This window comes from Rhineura floridana, chromosome 3, assembly GCF_030035675.1.
Source record: "Rhineura floridana isolate rRhiFlo1 chromosome 3, rRhiFlo1.hap2, whole genome shotgun sequence".
Taxonomy (NCBI): domain Eukaryota; kingdom Metazoa; phylum Chordata; class Lepidosauria; order Squamata; family Rhineuridae; genus Rhineura; species Rhineura floridana.
Window position 1 is genome coordinate 206,217,192 of NC_084482.1, and position 17,355 is coordinate 206,234,546.

At 45.7% G+C, this 17,355-nt stretch overlaps 1 protein-coding gene and 1 long non-coding RNA gene across 2 annotated transcripts; both read left to right on the forward strand.

Moving 5' to 3' along the window:
• The first annotated feature begins 407 nt into the window (after positions 1 to 407).
• Positions 408 to 4,988, forward strand: LOC133381334 (uncharacterized). The gene is made up of 3 exons (XR_009761662.1): positions 408 to 495; positions 1,633 to 1,655; positions 4,903 to 4,988. It is a non-coding gene; the product is annotated as an uncharacterized LOC133381334 (long non-coding RNA).
• A 3,894-nt stretch (positions 4,989 to 8,882) lies between these two features.
• On the forward strand, positions 8,883 to 13,014 carry LOC133378894 (zinc finger protein 514-like). Its single transcript, XM_061613509.1, has 4 exons — positions 8,883 to 8,915; positions 9,187 to 9,313; positions 10,073 to 10,177; positions 12,467 to 13,014. The coding sequence occupies exons 1-4, from the start codon at positions 8,883 to 8,885 to the stop codon at positions 13,012 to 13,014; spliced, it is 813 nt and encodes a 270-aa protein (XP_061469493.1).
• Positions 13,015 to 17,355: the final 4,341 nt, after the last annotated feature.

A 17,355-nucleotide genomic window follows, 5' to 3' on the forward strand; every position in this document is an offset into this window, starting at 1 on the left:
GCTGGTGAGAAGGGCTAGAGCCACAAGTAGCCACAGCCAGAACCGAAAGTGGGTATGCAGCACCCCCCTTCTCTTTCTCTCTTTCTGCCACCCATTTTTCTTTAAGATATCATCTCTCTCTCCCTCTCTCTCTCTCTTTCTCTTTCTGACACTCCTTTCACTCAATTTCTCCCTTCTTGCCACTAATATGAAATTAGGCTGAATCCCACATCTGGCCCTTGCGTTTGCTCACCCAAGATGAATGCAAAATGAGCGTCAGGCTCCTTTATGTCGGAACTCTTTCCATTGCAGGGGCGGGTGGACTCGGAGAGGCAGCAGATCACGTGGGAGTGGAAGGCGCTGCACCGGTTCTTGGAGGAGCAGGAGAAGCTTCTGCTGAGCTGGCTGTCGGAGCTGGATCGGGACATTGTCCGGCAGAGAGGGAGTCGGGGCAGAAGAGCTGGGGCAGTTCCCTCTGAAAAAGCAGACCAAAAGCCACCGAGATCTTTCCTTCAGGTGAGGCTGCTGTATGCAGCGACGACAGCCATGCGGTTGGGCAGTGCTGCTGCGCCCTAGGAAGGTGTCAGTTTCATCTGGAACCCTCTTTGCAATTGACAAGTGTGCCTGTCACAGATTGAGTTACGGCTTAGCCTTATATTTTCGCTATATCTTCAGGGTGTTTATCAGTCGCGGGGAGTGAAATAAATCTTTGTATAAGTGGGGGCAATGCAACAATCTATTGTGTAAGGTTCTTCCTTTTCTCTATGCTGAAGCTGTTACCAATCAATTCCGCTGAGTGATCCTGAGTTCTAGCATGTTGGGAGAGAAAAAACGGACTCCTCCTAGGAGCATCGGAGGCTGCCGTATAATGAGTCAGGCCCATTGGTCCAGTATTGTCTGCACTGACTGGCAGCGGGTCTGCAGGGTCTCAGATGGGGAACGCTGCCAGCCCAGCCTTACCTGGAGATGCCAGCGGCTGAGTTTGAGACTTTCGGCATGCAAAGCAGATGCTCTGCCACCGAGCTGGGGCCCTTAATTGGAAGGATTGAACCATCATGATGGCTAAATTGAACCTTCAGAGACTGTCTGCTGCTGAGTAGCGAGTTGCTGGGTGACAGCAGGGGAAGCCCTGCCTGAGGAGTTCCTAAAGGCTTCTGGTTGGCCACTGTGGGAAATGGGATGTTGGATTAGATGGACCTTTGGCCTGATCCAGGAGTAATCTTATTATTGTTATATTTCTCTGGAGAGAGAATGTCACCCTTAGAGACTACTGCCAGATTACAAGAATGCTTCCTGCTTGACTGTTGCCTGCCCACCCTATATGCCTGCTCTTGGAACTGAATGCCTGGCTGGGCCTCTCCTAATGCCAAATTATCCAGTGGCAATGCTAAAGGGCCAAAGCTCAGTCACAGAGCATCTGCCTTGAATGCAGAAGGTCCCATGTTTAATCCCCAGCTTCTCTCGGTAGGGCTGGGAGGGACTCTGGCCTGCAACCCTGGCCAGCTACTGGCAGTCAGTGTAGACAATACTGAGCTAGATGGAGCAATGGCCTGATTCAGGTTAAGGCAGCTTCCTATGTTCTTGAAATTATGTGCGGGACCTGTAAAAGCCTAGACACACCTGCTGACATCCTCTTCTTTGTTTCCACGCCAGGACATGGATTGCGCTGGAATCAGGTGAGTTCCTGCCTTTGATCTCCCTTCTGTTCTTCTTGTGGTTGATCTTACTTTTGGTTGGAAACCCAGAAGGAAAGGGGCAAAGAGAAAGTCAGGACTAGAGAATAACCAAGGATAGCGGAGCAAAGCAGAGCTTCAGGTAGGCCATGTTGCTCGAGGAAGGCTCAGCTGGAACAGATTAGCCTGGGTGAGTGGTGTCCATTTAGGGCAGGGTTCCCTAAACTGGTGCCCTCTCAGATGTTTTGGGCTGCATCAGGTGTGGGGAACCTTTTTCAGCTTGAGGACCACGTTCCCTCTTGGGGAACCTTCTGGGAGCCTAGGGGTGGGATTCATTGGGTGGTGCTGCTTTGAATGCGTTCTGTCAACCTAACAGGCTGGCATTGAGTTGAGTTCATTCTGTACTTGCTAGCTGCTGCTTTTACCAACCCATTTTTTTTTTGCTTGGAAAAAACATAGGTATTCATACCGATATTTTTAAAGGAACTACTGATATATTGTCATTCTTGAAATCAATGTTTTAGAGGCGGATTTGGTTTTTTAAAAGTCCGATTTCAAAAATAGCTGTGGAAATTTGCTACATTAAAATCCAATCCTTGGCAATTGAGAATAAGCAAATTAATGGAAAATTCAGTTCCCAATCCAAATTGGGCAGAATTCTAGCGTATCCCTAAGGAGGTTACATGCCAATACTGGGCAGGGCCAGAGGCAAAAAGTGGGTGGAGCAATGGATGTTCTCTGACCTTTGTACAGTAGTCTACATTCTAGCCATGCAAAAGTCAAGAGGCTTCTACATACATGTACCTCCAGCCTCCCTTCAGGCAAGCAAGAGGCATCGTCGCTGCTCAAGGACATGTTCCAGTGAGCCCAAAGCACTTGAGGAGGTCACAGAGCAGTGCTGGTGAGGGGTGTGCTCTGGGAAGAGCTTTGAGGGGCAGACGGAGTGGCCTGAAGGGCCAGATTTGGTCCCCAGGCCTGAGGTTCCCCACCTCTGGACTACAGCACCCATCATCCCTAACCATTGGCCATTCTTTCGTGGAGCTGATGGGAGTTGAAGACCAAAACATCTGAGGGGTACCAGGCTGAGGAAGGCTGTTCTAAGGCATGAAGTTTCTTCACTGGGAAGGCCACCGCATGTAGTTCAGCGATTCACCCCATGAGGTATCTTACACAGAGCTAGCAGTTTCTGCGGACACTTAGACACTTCCAGTCTACACGTAATATTGTTATCATAATTATTATTGCCTTACCCCCCCTATATGCCCACCTGACTGCTTTGATCTGTGGAACTGTCTGGCCCGGTTACAGGCGCCACATAATATTTGTTCCATACTTGTAAAAAAATTTTCTTTTGGTGTGGCAGCATCTACTCTTTGGAACTCTCTACCTATTGATATTAGGCAGGCACCTTTGCTGTGCTCTTTCCGATGCCTGCTTAAAGCATTTTCTGTTTAGGCAAGCCTATCCAGACACATAGATGTTGACGTGTTTTAATATCTATTTGGTTTATTGCTGATTTTAATTGTCTTTTAAATGTTTTAATTTTAACTGTTTTTATTGTTAATCTTAATATTTCTTGTAAATCGCTTAGAGGTTTTGTCACAATCAAGTAGTATGTATGTTTTGTTACATAAATAAATAATATTTCAAAGTCACCAAGCAACTTACAAAATGTTAAAAGCATAAAGCAGAACTTTTTTTTAAAAAAAGGAACAATATATTACAGTAAAAGCCAGACAAAAACTTATAAAACCAGGCCCACTAAAATAGGAGCAGAAACTTCAGCAAACAAAACATATAATTGATAAACAGCAAAATAAGAGGAGACTTGATAGAAGTATATAAAATTAGGCATGGCACGGAGAAAGTGGATTAAGAAAAAAGTTTTCTCCCTCTCTCATAACGCTAGAACTGGAGGACATCCAGTGAAGCTGAATGTTGACTCTCAGGACCAGCAAAACAGTGATGGCCACCAACTCAAATGGTTTAAAAAGAGGACTAGACAAATAAGGCTATCAGTAGCTACTAGCCACAATGGCTACGATCCACCTCCATAGTCAGAGGCAGTGTGCTTCTGAATGCCACAGGAGGGGAGAGTGCTGTTGCGCTCATGTCCTGCTTGAGGGCTTTCCAAAGGGATCTGGTTGGCCAGTGTGAGAACAGGATGCTGGATTAGATGGCCCTTTAGTTTGATCCAGCAGGGTTCTTCTTAAAATCATCATAACCTATCAAATGCCTGGTTCCGAAAGCATGTTAATGATGGCACCAGGCAGACCTCACCACACATCTGTACCTAAATGGTGTTACGACACGTGCTCTTGGGAACCTGAGTATACGTACTTGCCACCCACATGTCCCATGAAACACACCTCCTTGAGAGGAGGCGGATCTTTTGCTAGGGATAAAACAAGCAGTTTGCCCTGAAGTGTGCCTAAATGGTGCGTGTATAACCCAAGAAATTGCAGGTCCAATCCAAAATAAAACAAAGCTTTCTTTTATTGAGAGAAAGAGAAGAATAGCATTACAAAATTACTGGGTACATGGCAACTTAATCATTAATATCCTAACCCATTCATAACTTTAAACTAAAGAGGTCAAAGGACCCTATTACTATAAGGAGTGACCGGTAGGAGAGATTATCTATCCTAGGTCCAGGAGTGGGCAGCTGAATACAGCTGAAGTGATGTGGAAGAGCTCTGACCCAAAATCAGAAAGGAATCTGTTTGCCTCAAGACTTCGCCCGAGGCTCAGACTCCCTGGTTCCATTCCCGCAGTCCTGCATTGAGAGCGTTGTAACATGTGTTGGAGCTCAGATCGCCGTTAGCCCCCCTTCTCCTAGATTCAAGCCTCTTTTTAAAAGACTTTTTCTCTCTCCCCCTCTCTGCACAGGAGGGGTCTGGGTATGAGGTGATTTCACGTGTGTCTATGTGTGTCGGTGTATGTTTCTTGCTGACCCTGAGAAACTCAGGCTACTTTTTGAACAATGGGATGATTCTGCTCCACATGAGGGAAATCTGCCAAGGAGAAGATAACATTTATATCAGTTTCTCTTAGTTATATTTGTTGCTTCCAAAACAGGCTTTTTGTCCTTCGCACAATACCTCAGGAACTCATAGCCCGCCATACAAAAGTGGGAGTGCAGGGTGGGAGTTATAGTTCCGGGCCTTGCACCTTGTAACAATGGGCTTGTAGAATTCAAATCACTATCTTTCATTTTGACCCCCACCCTCTCCTCATTTGCATTTCCGAGGCCTCAATCTGGCTTCATGGAGCTGGAACTGAGGCTTGGCCGTTTCTCTGAGAAAAGGACCATCCTTCAGGAGGTGCTTCTGGAGTTCAAAGGTAAGTACAATTCCCAGAGTGGTTTAACAGTCAATTCCTGTTCTCGTGGAACTTTGGGAATTGTGAGGGGAACAGGGAGTCTCTTAGCAACTCTCAGCAGCCTTAGCAAATTACAGTTCCCAGGATTCTTTGGGGGGAACCATGACTGCAAAAGCGGTACAAGAGGGCTTTTATTTAGAGAGCAGAGGGGGCCTCGGTGTGACCACTAAAGAAGTCACTGCTTTTAACAAAGTGCCTGGGTTAACGGAATCCTTTCTGAAAGCTGTGATCTTATTTGCATGTCCTAGGAAAGTAAATCCTTTCGAAATTGGTGGGCGTAAAGTAAAACTTGCAAAGATTTGAGGTGTAAACCTCTTTCTTGAAGTCAAAGTAGGCGAATTCAATTCTCAGCAGGAAGTTCTTTATGAGGATCTTCACACCTCGTCTCTTCTTTCCTAGAGAATCTGCGGCTGGAAGTGGGTAACAATTCAGGTATGTCTGTGATAGTCTTTTTTTGCAAAGAACGCTGGTAGCGATGTCACTGGTGGGCGGAGCTTGTCCTGGGATTGCGTGAGAGAGAAACAGGCCCTTATAAAATATTTTGGAGAGAAGCACCCACTGTAGACAAGTGTACCACAGAACATTTTAATGCAGGGGTGGAAAATCTGTAGCCCTCCAGATGTTGTAGGACTACAACTAGCATAATTCCTGGCCATTGGCTATGTTGGCTGGGGTTGATGGGAGTTGGAGTCCAACAACATCTAGAAGGCCACGGGTTCCCCATCTGTGGTTTAACTTAATGTCAAGATAGATTACAATACCAAAAAATAAGGATTGCAGTTTAAACTCACCAGAGACTTAAAAAGCAAAATCCACTCATCACCATGGCAATGAGCTAAACCTGAAATGAAATCTAAACCACAGAAATGAAATGAAGAGATTTTCAGCTGTAAGATTTTGATGGTGCATATTCTCCTGTTATTTCCCGCATATTTGAACATTAGCAGAATGTTTACCAGGCGTATTATGGATGTCAAATGCCCAGACTAGTATTTATGGAATTGTTGACATGCAATGATATTCAGCATTTGATGCCTGACAACTTATAAGATCATATAATCGTTGCCCACCAGATTCATCAAGGGGGAAACCACAGTTCCCGGGATTCTTTGGGGGAAGTCATGCCCTTTCAGTCTTCAGTGGATGTGATTTAAATGTATGGTGTGGATCTGCCCTGTGTTTAGCTGAGTTTGCACCCTCAGTTCAACTTAACCAATCAGAAGGATCTCCAGTCCATAGGGGACACAATACTCTAGGGTGGGTAGAGGAGACATGTGACATACCTCTTCATCATTCCTTCTGTTTTCAGTGTTCAGGCGGTGAGTGCCGTTGTTAATAGAGCACCTCCCAGTCACAAGAGGGAAGCATCATGAGGCCTGGGGAAACCCCAACGGCTTGCAAGACTGTAAAGCCTTGAGGGGAAGCAAGAGGAACCCAATGAGGTCTGAGCATGCCCAGTGGCCACAGAATGCTGACTGACTCGTGGGGAGGGGCAAAAAAGAGAAAACGTCAGGAGGAGGGGGAATGGAATGGAGTGCCCAGAGCAGGAGCAGCCCACACTGCAACATTTTGTTGCAGCTTCCACTTATAATAATAAATAAATTTTATTTGTTAGTCGCCCATCTGTCCGAATTAACGGACACTCTGGGCGACGTACAACAATATAAAATACAATAAAAACACATATAATGTGACTTTTGATGGTTTAACTTCCAGTCTTTGAGAAGTCTACCCAAAATATATTGGCAGGGTTTCCCTCCAGGCCCCAGCACCAAGATGCAGGCAAACATAGACTTGTAGATGCAGGTATTAAAATATATGGGTGACATTCACTTTTGCATGGACACATTGTGCTTTTCTCACTCTTAACTGTGTAAAATGGAGATCCGGTGTAAAACAAGCTTCCAGGGATCTGTTACTCTAGCCTTTTTAAATACTTTGGATGTAGGATAGGACCTTTACCTCCACCATCAGCGACAGTATGTCTTTGAATGCCAGTTGCTGGGAATTGCTGATGGGGAGAGTGCTGTTAGGCTCAGGCCCTCCTTGTGGGCTCCATTGGGGCATCTGGCTAGCCACTGTGAGGACAGGATGCTTGACTGGATGGGCCTTTGGCCTGATCCAGCATCTAGGCTGCCCTTATGTCCAGACTGATCTTGCCTCCTTGTTTTTTTTAGAGCAACAGAGTGGTTGTTTTTCTTTCTTCCTTTGAGATCCTTGGGATGGGTTAATTTCCATGATTTTGTCATCTATTATATGCTGCAAATGTAAATATTTTATAAATGTATTGATGACTGTCCAGTATTTTATTTATTGAGACTAATGTGACTGCATTTGATACTATTGTATTTTATCTCATTTTAATGTACGTCGCCTAGAGTGGCTATCTGCCAGATAGGCGACACACAATTTTTTTATTATTATTATATTATATTATATTATATTATATTATATTATATTATATTATATTATATTATATTATATTATATTATATTATATTATATTATATTATATTATATTATATTATATTATTATTATTATTATTATTATTGCCAGTTTCTTGATAGATCAGATTGTTCACTATCTTAAGTTGCCACCTCTATTTAAATTGCACTTTCCTTTCTAGGCTGCAGAGTGACGTCCCCCGCCTGCTCAAAACCATCCCCTCCACCGAAAGAGACACCAAAGAAACTGGAGAAAGAAAGGCCTGCCCTAGTGCCATTCCAGGTCTTTTATTGTTTTTATTGGTGATTTCCTACCCCTGTTATCTCATAACGACAAAGCTGTAAAATTTTGCCCTGTTGATCTCAATACATACATCACCCGTTGTCGTTAAATGATCTCAGGGCAGGTTATAACAATAAGAAACTCTATGAATCCGAGTAGTAAACATTAAAACAGAGGCTTTGCAATGCAGTAAGCACAAGTCACTCGACCAGGCCAACAATCTATAAGTTATACAATCTATAACACAAAAGGCTTGGAGGAAGACAGAGGTTTTGAGCTGGCACTGCAAGGTGGCCAATGTTGACACTATAGGAACATATGAAGCTAGTTTATATTGAGTCAGACCATTGGGTCCATCTAGCTCAGCATTGTCTGCACTGACTGGCAGCAGCTGCCCAGGGTTTCAGGCAGAGGTCTCTCCCAGCTCTACCTGAAGACCCCGGGGATTAAACCTGGGAGCTTCTGTATGCAAAGCAAATGCTCTACCACTAAGATAAGGCCCTTCCCAAAACCTCATGGGTGGATGGGGTGTCACTAAGTTCCACAGCCGAGGTGCCACCACTGAACAGGTCCTGTTCTAGTTTTATGTAAACCACTTTGGAAGCATAGCGGAACAGCGGTGTACAAACGTGCTTTTATTTGTTTGCAAACATTTCTGTACCTCCAACATTAAGGACGGGGGGTGGGGAGAGATCATGGCAGTGAACAGCATAAAATCAACAACAAAATTACATCCATAAATCAAGTACGAAACACATCACAAACCAGTAGATCAGGTGAAAACATCCAACGTAGTTCAGTGGTAGAGCATCTGCTATGGATGCAGAAGGTCCCAGGTTCAATCTCCAGCACCATGACGGATAAGGGTGGGCAGAGAACCTTATTTATTTATTACATTTATACCCTGCCTTTCTTTTCATGAAACCCAAGGCGGCTTACCTATGGTTCCCAGAGGGTCTCTCATCCAGGCACTGACCACACCTGACCCTGCTTAGCTTCAACAGGGAGCTGGCGTCATGTGCCTTCAGACCATAGCCTGGGACCTTATGTAGTAGATTTAGTGTAAATACAGAGCTTGATGGAATCGGTATAAGGCAGTTTCCTGTGTTCTTGGGTGAACAGATGAATTATCAGCAGGCGCCCAAATGCCACTATGTAGGTGCTTGCCTGATCTTCACTGGATGTGCATTCCAAAGGACAGGGGCCACTACACTAAAGGCCCCAGTCTTAGTGGACATAAGATGAACCTCAGGAGAACATGGCACCACTAACAGTGTCTCTTCTGAGAATCATAGTGACCAGGCAGGGTTATGCAAGATAATGCATTCCCGGAGGTAACACAAAATAAATTCAGAAATCAAATAAAATCCCCACTCAAGACATGACTTTGGGGGGCTGCAAACGCTCATGCCTCTCCCTCTTTCAGGGCCTCACCGTCTTTGAGGATGTGGCCATTTATTTCAGCCCAGGGGAGTGGGCGCTCCTTGACTCTGCCCAGCGCACCTTGTACAGGGATGTTGTTCAGGAAACCTACAAGAACGTCGCTTCAGTCGGTAAGGGGGAGGCGGAGAACCATGTATGACACCTTGAGTGCCTTGGAGGAAAGATGGGCTATAAATAAATATATTTCTGTTGTTATTGTTATGTGCCTTCAAGTCAATTACGACTTATGGCGACCCTATGAATCAGTGACCTCCAAGAGCATCTGTTATAAACCTCCCTGTTCAGATCTTGTAAGTTCAAGTCTGTGGCTTCCTTTATGGAATCAATCCATCTCTTGTTTGGCCTTCCTCTTTTTCTACTCCTTGCTGTTTTTCCCAGTATTATTATCTTTTCTAGTGAATCCTGTCTTATTATGTGTCCAAAGTATGATAACCTCAGTTTCACCATTTTAGCTTGTAGCGACAGTTCTGGTTTAATTTGTTCTAACACCCAATTATTTGTCTTTTTTGCATTCCATGGTATCTGCAGAGCTCTCCTCCAACAACACATTTAAAAGGAGTTGATTTTTCTCTTATCTGTTTTTTTCACTGTCCAACTTTCACATCCATACACAGAGATCGGGAATACCATGGCCTGAATGATCCTGACTTTGGTGTTCAGTGATACATCTTTGCATTTGAGGACCTTTTCTAGTTCTCTCATAGCTGCCCTCCCCAGTCCTAGCCTTCTTCAGATTTCTTAACTATTGTCACCATTGTGGTTAACGATTGTGCCGAGGTATTGATAATCCTTGACAAGTTCAATGTCCTCGTTAACTTTAAAGTTACATAGGTTTCTACTAATTAGAATTATTAATGCATTTTCTGCAGTTCTTGCTGTTAGCAAGCCTGAGGTTGTGTCTCTGCTGGAACATGGGGAAGAGCCCTGTGTGCCGGACCCATCTGGAACAGAACCGCACAAAAACTTGTGTACAGGTGAGGAATGAGAAGGGGAAGCATGGATGGGGAATAGGCACAAGGTCTGAGTGTTGGAAGCCGCCTTATACTGAGCCAGACCACTGGTCCATCTAACCCCAATATTGTCTGCTCTGACAGGCAGCCACTCTCCAGGGTTATGGACACTTCTGGCCCTCCCTGGAGATGCCGGTGACTAAACTTGGGACCTTCCGCATGCAAAGCATGTTGTCTGAGCTATGGCCCTTCCCCTATAGGAACATAGGGCTCTGCCTTGTACTGTGCCAGATCATTGGTCCATCTAATCCAGTATTGCCTACTCTGTCTGGCAGTGGCTCTCAGGGTTTCAGACAGGCGTCTTTCGTCAGCCCTGCCCGAAGATGCCAGGGATTGAACCTGGGTCCTTCTGCATCCACTGAGCTATGTGAGATGTATGCTCAGTCTCCTTTGTTTTAAAAAAGTTTCATTTATATCACCCTTCCTTCAAGGGTGATTAGAGTACTTCCTCACCCCACGCATTCTTACCCGCACACCAACCCTGTGAGGTCGGTTAGCCTGAATCAGAGGGACTGTCCGCCCCACCTACCTCCCGCATCACCATGGCAGCATGCTGTGTGCGCATGCCCGCCATCACCCAAGATGGCGGTGGGGGCCTCTTGGGTGATGGCAGGCGTGCGCACACAGCGCGCTGACATGGCGATGCGGGAAGTGGGTGGCTGGGCAGGCCCATCTAAGCCTGCGCCGCCTGCATTGGGAGGGGGTGTTAGGGAGGTTGACGATACTGACCTGGGGCAGGCTGGTGCCCAAGGGCCTAGTCATGTGTGGTGCTAGCCCTGGCCATGAAGTTCACTCACCAGCCTTGGCTGGTTGCTATTGGAGCCAAGCCTGCCTACCAAAGGGATCATGTGCCAAGCCAGGCCAATCCTCCACACATACACCCCCGCCCCAGTTTACAACAGTGGCAATTATTTATTTATTTATTTATTATTAGATTTATATCCTGCTCTTCCTCCCAGCAGGAGCCCAGGGCGGCAAACACAAGCTAAAAACACTCTAAGACATTATAAAAACAAACCTTAAAATACATTAAAACAAAAAAAAGTTAAAAACAGTTTTTTAAAAAAAGCTTTAAAAACATCTTTAAAAAGGAGATTAAAAACATATTGTTAAAAAAAAATATTACAAAGCAATTCCAACACAGACGCAGACTGGCATAGGTCTCAACTTAAAAGACTTGTTGAAAGAGGAAATTACTGTTCTTTATTAAATTTATATCCCTCCCTTCCTTCCAAGGGAGCCCAGGGTGGCAAATAACACTCCAGCAGGTGACATCATTGCTCCTGCTCTGAAATAGAATAAATTCCTGGAGCTACTGTCCCTCACACGGAGACAAGCTGCTCAGACGGCTTAGCTGCGAGGCTTTTACAGGTTCTGGTGTGACCTGATTGGCGTGGAGAGTCAGTGGTAGTACTTAAGCTGAGAGGGTGGCTGACGCTCTTTCAGGCTAGAACTAAAGCCTAGAGCAGCCTTCCCCAACCAGTGTGCCTCCAGATGTTGTTGGACCACAACTCCCATCAGCCTCAGCCAGCATTGCCAATGGTCAGGAAAGATGGGAGTTGTAGTCCAACAACATCTGGAGGCACACTGGTTGGGAAAGGCTGGCCTAGAGGATGCCCTTTCCCTTAAGGCAGGGATGGGGGAATCTGTGGCCTGCCAGAAGTTGTTGGACTCCCAGTTCCCTTCAGCCCAGCCAGAATGGTCACCACAACATCTGCAGGCCCACAGATTCCGTATCCCTTCCCTGTGGCCTAGTCTATCTGGCTGACTACGGAGCCAGAATGCTGTTGATTACGTTGTGCTGGAGGACGGGTACTAAAGGCCCTAGATCGAGACCCCCTTAGTGCCTTACAGCAGGGGTAGGCAGCCTACTTTTCAGCCAAGGACCACATTCCCTCGGGAATAAGCTGTTGGAGGCCACATACTGGCAGCAGTTGGTTGAGCCAGGGGCAGAAGTACTGAGACTATCCCCTTCTTTTTCTCTCTATTTCCAACACCCCTTCTCTCTTTCTCTCTCTTTCTGGCACCCCCTTTCCTCCATTTCTTGCCCTTCTTATCACTTGCCTGAAACTAGACTGAGGGCCACAGGTTACCCAAATGTGTCTCACAAGCACCCAGAGAAGGTTCATTTGGAAGCAGGAGGCCCTCTTGAGTAGCCTGGTCCCATTTAACGATGTTAAATGGTGAAAAAAAGGTTTGCTGCTATCTAACTGGTGGTCAAAGGAATCTCTCCTTTTGGTGTTGTTTCAGTAGGAGAAGTCTGGGCGAGTGAGATGGAGAATAGGGATTCTCATGTTCCAAGCACATTCCAACATTCCATGCAACTAGAAGCCGGTTGGACACCATCAGAAAGAGCCAGTAATCATTTCTGGTGGCGTCATGACCAAGAAGATATTTCTGAGGGTCATCAAAAAGCAGAAACACAGGAAGAAACCCATATCCAGGGAACACCAGAAGAATCTGCTTCCTATCCAGAAGGTGATGAGGAACTTGAAAAAAGAACAATCCAGAGGAGAATTTGCAAAGGCTGGAAAGAAAAGGCTTGCACCTCATGTGGTAAGATCTTCTGCCGGATATCTCAACTCATTGTCCACCAGAGAACCCACATGGGGGAGAAACCGTATCCCTGTTCGGTCTGTAGCAAAAGCTTTACCTGCAGCTCAGACCTCGCTGTCCGTGGGCGAATCCACACAGGGGAGAGGCCCTACAAATGCTCTGCCTGTGGGAAAACTTTCAGCCAGATTTCGAGCCTCACGGTCCATGAAAGGACCCACACAAGGGAGAACATACAAATGCACTGACTGTGGGAAGCTCTTCAGTGAGATCTCTAACGCATCACCTATGAGAGAACCCTCACAAGTGCTTGGACTGTGGGGAAAGTGTCAACCGGCGCTCAGCCCTTGTCATCCGTCAGAGTGCCTGCACTGGCAGGAAGCCATACAGACTCTCACACTGTGGGAAGAGCTTCAAGCAGAATAAGGATCTCTCTACACATCAGAGAATCCGTACAATGGAGATGCTGTTTATGTGTGCAGACTCACCTCATGGGGATAACAGGAAAGACCCCAAAGATGATAAACCCCACAAGTGCTTGACTTGTGAGAAATTCGACTGTACAAATACAGATCCCTCTCAGTTGCCGAACTCTGCTTGGAACAAAGAAAGCACATAAATTCTTGGATGAATTGGTGGCAGCAGGGGAATTTGGTGTGCTTTCCCCCCCCTAAAGATCTCTCTCTTTCGATAGGAAGCTGCCTCGTACTGAGTCAAACTACTGGTCTGTCTAGCTCAGTATTGCCTACACTGACTGGTAGCAGCTCTCCAGGGTTTCAGACAGGAGACACTCCCAGCCCTACCTGGAGACAGTGTGTGCTCGTGCTCTGATATTTGTTTGATATTTAGTTTAATCCATTAAAAATGTTTCATTGAATAAAAATGTACCTGGATCAACTGGTCACTCGATTTTCTCTTCCAAAAAAGTTTTCTTTTTAATACAAGTACTTGTAACTGCAGACAGCAAACTTCACATTCAAAAAAACGTTTCCCTTTCTCTTGAGGTGGGAATTCCTTTTCTGAGATAAGGCCTCTGCTGTGATACATGAATACACCATCGAAAAACAAAGAAAGAATTATTATTTGTTGCTCCAGAACAATTTCTTTTGACTCCGATGTCAAATTGTGCAAATTGCATAGGGTAAAGAGATCTCTGCCATGCATGGATTAAACAGAGGATGTGTCTGGAGTTCAGACAAGGTCCCCACTTACAGTTTCTTAGCTACTGTTTGCGTACATTCTGAACTGCACCGATGTATGAATCTTGACCCACATTCTGCCAAACACTCTTCTGATTTCCTTTCAGTTTGTCCTCTTTTTCTGCTACAGGGGAAAGTTCTGAGCTGTTAGGACTCTTTTAAAGCCCCAGATCTTTTTGCACTCTCCTCTGTGGCGGCTGGAAGTCTTTTCACTGTATTTATTATAACAGAATTGTACTAACTGATCATAGCGTCGCCATAAGTTGTAATCGACTTGAAGGCATACAACAACAACACAATCTCCCCTCTGTCAACCTTGGGGTGTGTGCCTCACTGCTCTGCCTAAGCAATCATTTTTCTTTTTTGAAGTGTGTCTCTTATTCCCCATCCTTTAAAAAATATTCCCCCTTTTTCTTTATAAAGCTACTGTAACTTTGCCCTTTTCAAGTGGATTGGGAATTTGATTTTGAAAACAGTGTGTTTGTCTTGCTTGTTTCTTTGGGTGGCATTCAATGCTAGCTCTACTCAGAGTAGACCCATTGAAGTTAATGGACATGACTCACTCAGGTTCATTAATTTCAGTAGGTCTATTCTGAGTAGGACTTAGTCAAATACAACCCTTTGTTTTTGAATATTTTAATTACTACTCACTCTAATAGCAAACTCATTTGTTGAGTGCTGACAAAAATGGATCCAAAATTGGGTCACTGAGAGGAGCAAGAGGAAGGTACTGGCATGCTTATGGAGGAACCTCAAAGTTTGCAGAAGTAGAAAAAATAAATTTAAAAAATTGAGAGGGCAATCCCTCACAAAAAAAAAGTATGATGAGAACTGAGCATGTTCAATACACACAGAATGTTGATGATCAGTTGGAAGGAGAAAAGAAAAAGTATGGGTAGGAGGAGAGAAGAGTGGAATGCTCTGCTTGAAGGCAATGGTTGGCTGGAGCCCTAAACTCCTGTTAGGAGATGAAGATATGCTGTAACATTTTGTTGCAGGGCCCACATTTCTTCTTATGTTCTTAACTCTACAGGGACTTTTAGTTTGCATTTATGTGTGCCTAGTTGTACCAGAAAAGAGGAGATGAAGGTGCACATAAATTGTCCACGTCTTTTCAAACAATGTAGTGCCGATGGGCAGTTTTGACACTCTGCTTTAGATTCTGATGCCACCCTTGGAAGCTTGGGAGTGGGGTGGCCCAGGAGAGGGCATTCTCTGTGGTGGCCCCTAAGTTGTGGAACTCCCCACCAAGGTGCATCGGGCAACTTTGCTGTACAGTTTTAGGTGAATGCTGAAGACGCACCTCTTTACCCTGGCCTTTAATACCTGAGACATGTATTTTTAGGACCCACCCAATTTGGGGATTTTAGGTTGTTTTTAAATTGTTTTTAATGTCATATTTTAAAATTGTGGTAACCCACTCTGCGACCTTTGGTTGCAGGGTGGGTAATAAATGATGATGATGATAATGCATGTTGGGATACACTTCAGATCTGGCAAGTGGTGGATCGCCATAGCTTAGTGGCAGGGAAAATTTGGCCCGCTTGAAGAAAGTGTTCTACAGCATGGGTCTGGCAACAGGCCTCTAACACAAGGGACCAAGACCACATTCACACCATATGTTTATTTCACTTTAAGCAGTCCTGGCTTCCCCCAAAGAATCCTGGGAAGCAGCACCGGCACCAGGCATGACTGGGCAGTGAGCATCCCAGCCTGCCCTGGGCCCACGGCACTGTAGCCCAACACCCCCAATGCAGATGGAGCGGGGCTAATGTGCCCCATCTAGCACTCGTCATGTGTAGAGGGTTGCCAGATTCAGGGCCTGAGACTGATCCTGTATCTTTAGGAGAAGAGAAAGTCAGCCAAGTGCAGGTGTTCTTGCAACTCTGTAATGGGAAAAACCACAAGGTGGAATTCTCCCTTCCCCCTGCACAACCTCTCCAAGAGGTCTTCTGTATCTTTAAAAGTTGTGCAGGGGGAAGGGAGAATTCCACCTTGTGGTTTTTCCCATTACAGTGTTGCAAGTACACCTGCACTTGGCTGACTTTCTCTTCTCCTAAAGATACAGGATCAGTCTCAGGCCCTGAACCTGGCAACCCTGCATGTGCATGATGTCTGCATATAGCCTGCATGCCTGCCATCAACCAAGATGACAGCAGGGGTGTCAGCCCCTTAGGGAAGCCCCCACTGCCATCTTGGGTGATGGGAAAGGTAGGTGGGGCATGTGCGTGGGCATATTAAGGCTTGTGCTGTCTGTATTGGGGGTATCTGCCTGAGAGCTCCCTCTCCACAATTTGTGGTAGGGTCGGGTTGCAGGACCCAATGCTGCCGCAGCTCATGGAGTAGGAGCACCATCCTCCCACCCTAAGGAGGGGGCCAACCTGGCCACCCTCTGGCACCAGCCCTGCTGGGAAGTGTGGTTTCTTAAAGGTGCCAAGAGTTGTCAGGAGACCCTCCATTCCCCTCACACAGCTAGAATTATCTGAGAGGTTTAACAGTCAATGCCTTTTCCCAGGGAACTCTGGGAACTGTAGCTGGGTGAGGGAAATTGGTGTCTCCTAACCAATAGTGTCGTGGCAAATTCAGAAGTGCGGGGTCCCTTCATCATAGTCACACCACACCCACTCACAGCCATGCCCCCTTTTCCACTTTCCCTCAAGTCCCTTGCCCTTCATGTTGTCTCCGAGTCCAGATGTCCCTAGGATGATTGGAGCCAATCAGCATGAAAGGCCAGTGTATTAGCTACTTAGAAGAGTCTTCTCAGTGGCTGACTCACCTCCTTTCACTCTGATTGGCTCCAATCAGCACGAAAGGATGACTCTTCTCAATGGCTATCATGCTTTCTTTTTCATGTTGATTGGCCAGCTGCTAACACATAGAGACCTGGCTGGGACCCTGCTCCCAAAAAAGTAACCAGTCCATGAGCCCCTGTGACTCCGGACGACTACACCACTGCTCCTAACAACTCTCAGCGCCCTTCACAAATTACACTTCCTAGCGTTCTTTGGGGGAAGCCAGGACAGTTGGAATAATAGTGGAAAACATGTATGGTGTGAATGTGGCCTTTTAAACAGTACTCCTTCAGATATTCTCAGTGATCAGGCTGGAATATAAGGGCTCAGGTGGCCCTTAAGAAATCCTGGAAAGTAGGGAAGGCTGAGATAAAGAAATAATCTACAAAATCTCCTGATATCACAGGTCTGGGTGCTGAGGAAGAGACCTGAGACTCCCAGCCCGAGATCTCTTTCTGTCTTTACAAAGCTGCCCTTCACCTTTTTAAAAGGTTTTATGGCAATCGAGGGTTAAGGTGACAGAGCGAAAAAGCCTAGAGAGGCTTAGAGAAATTGTAATAGTGATGCCCTTTCCTTTTCTGTCATTGGGTGGAGCTCG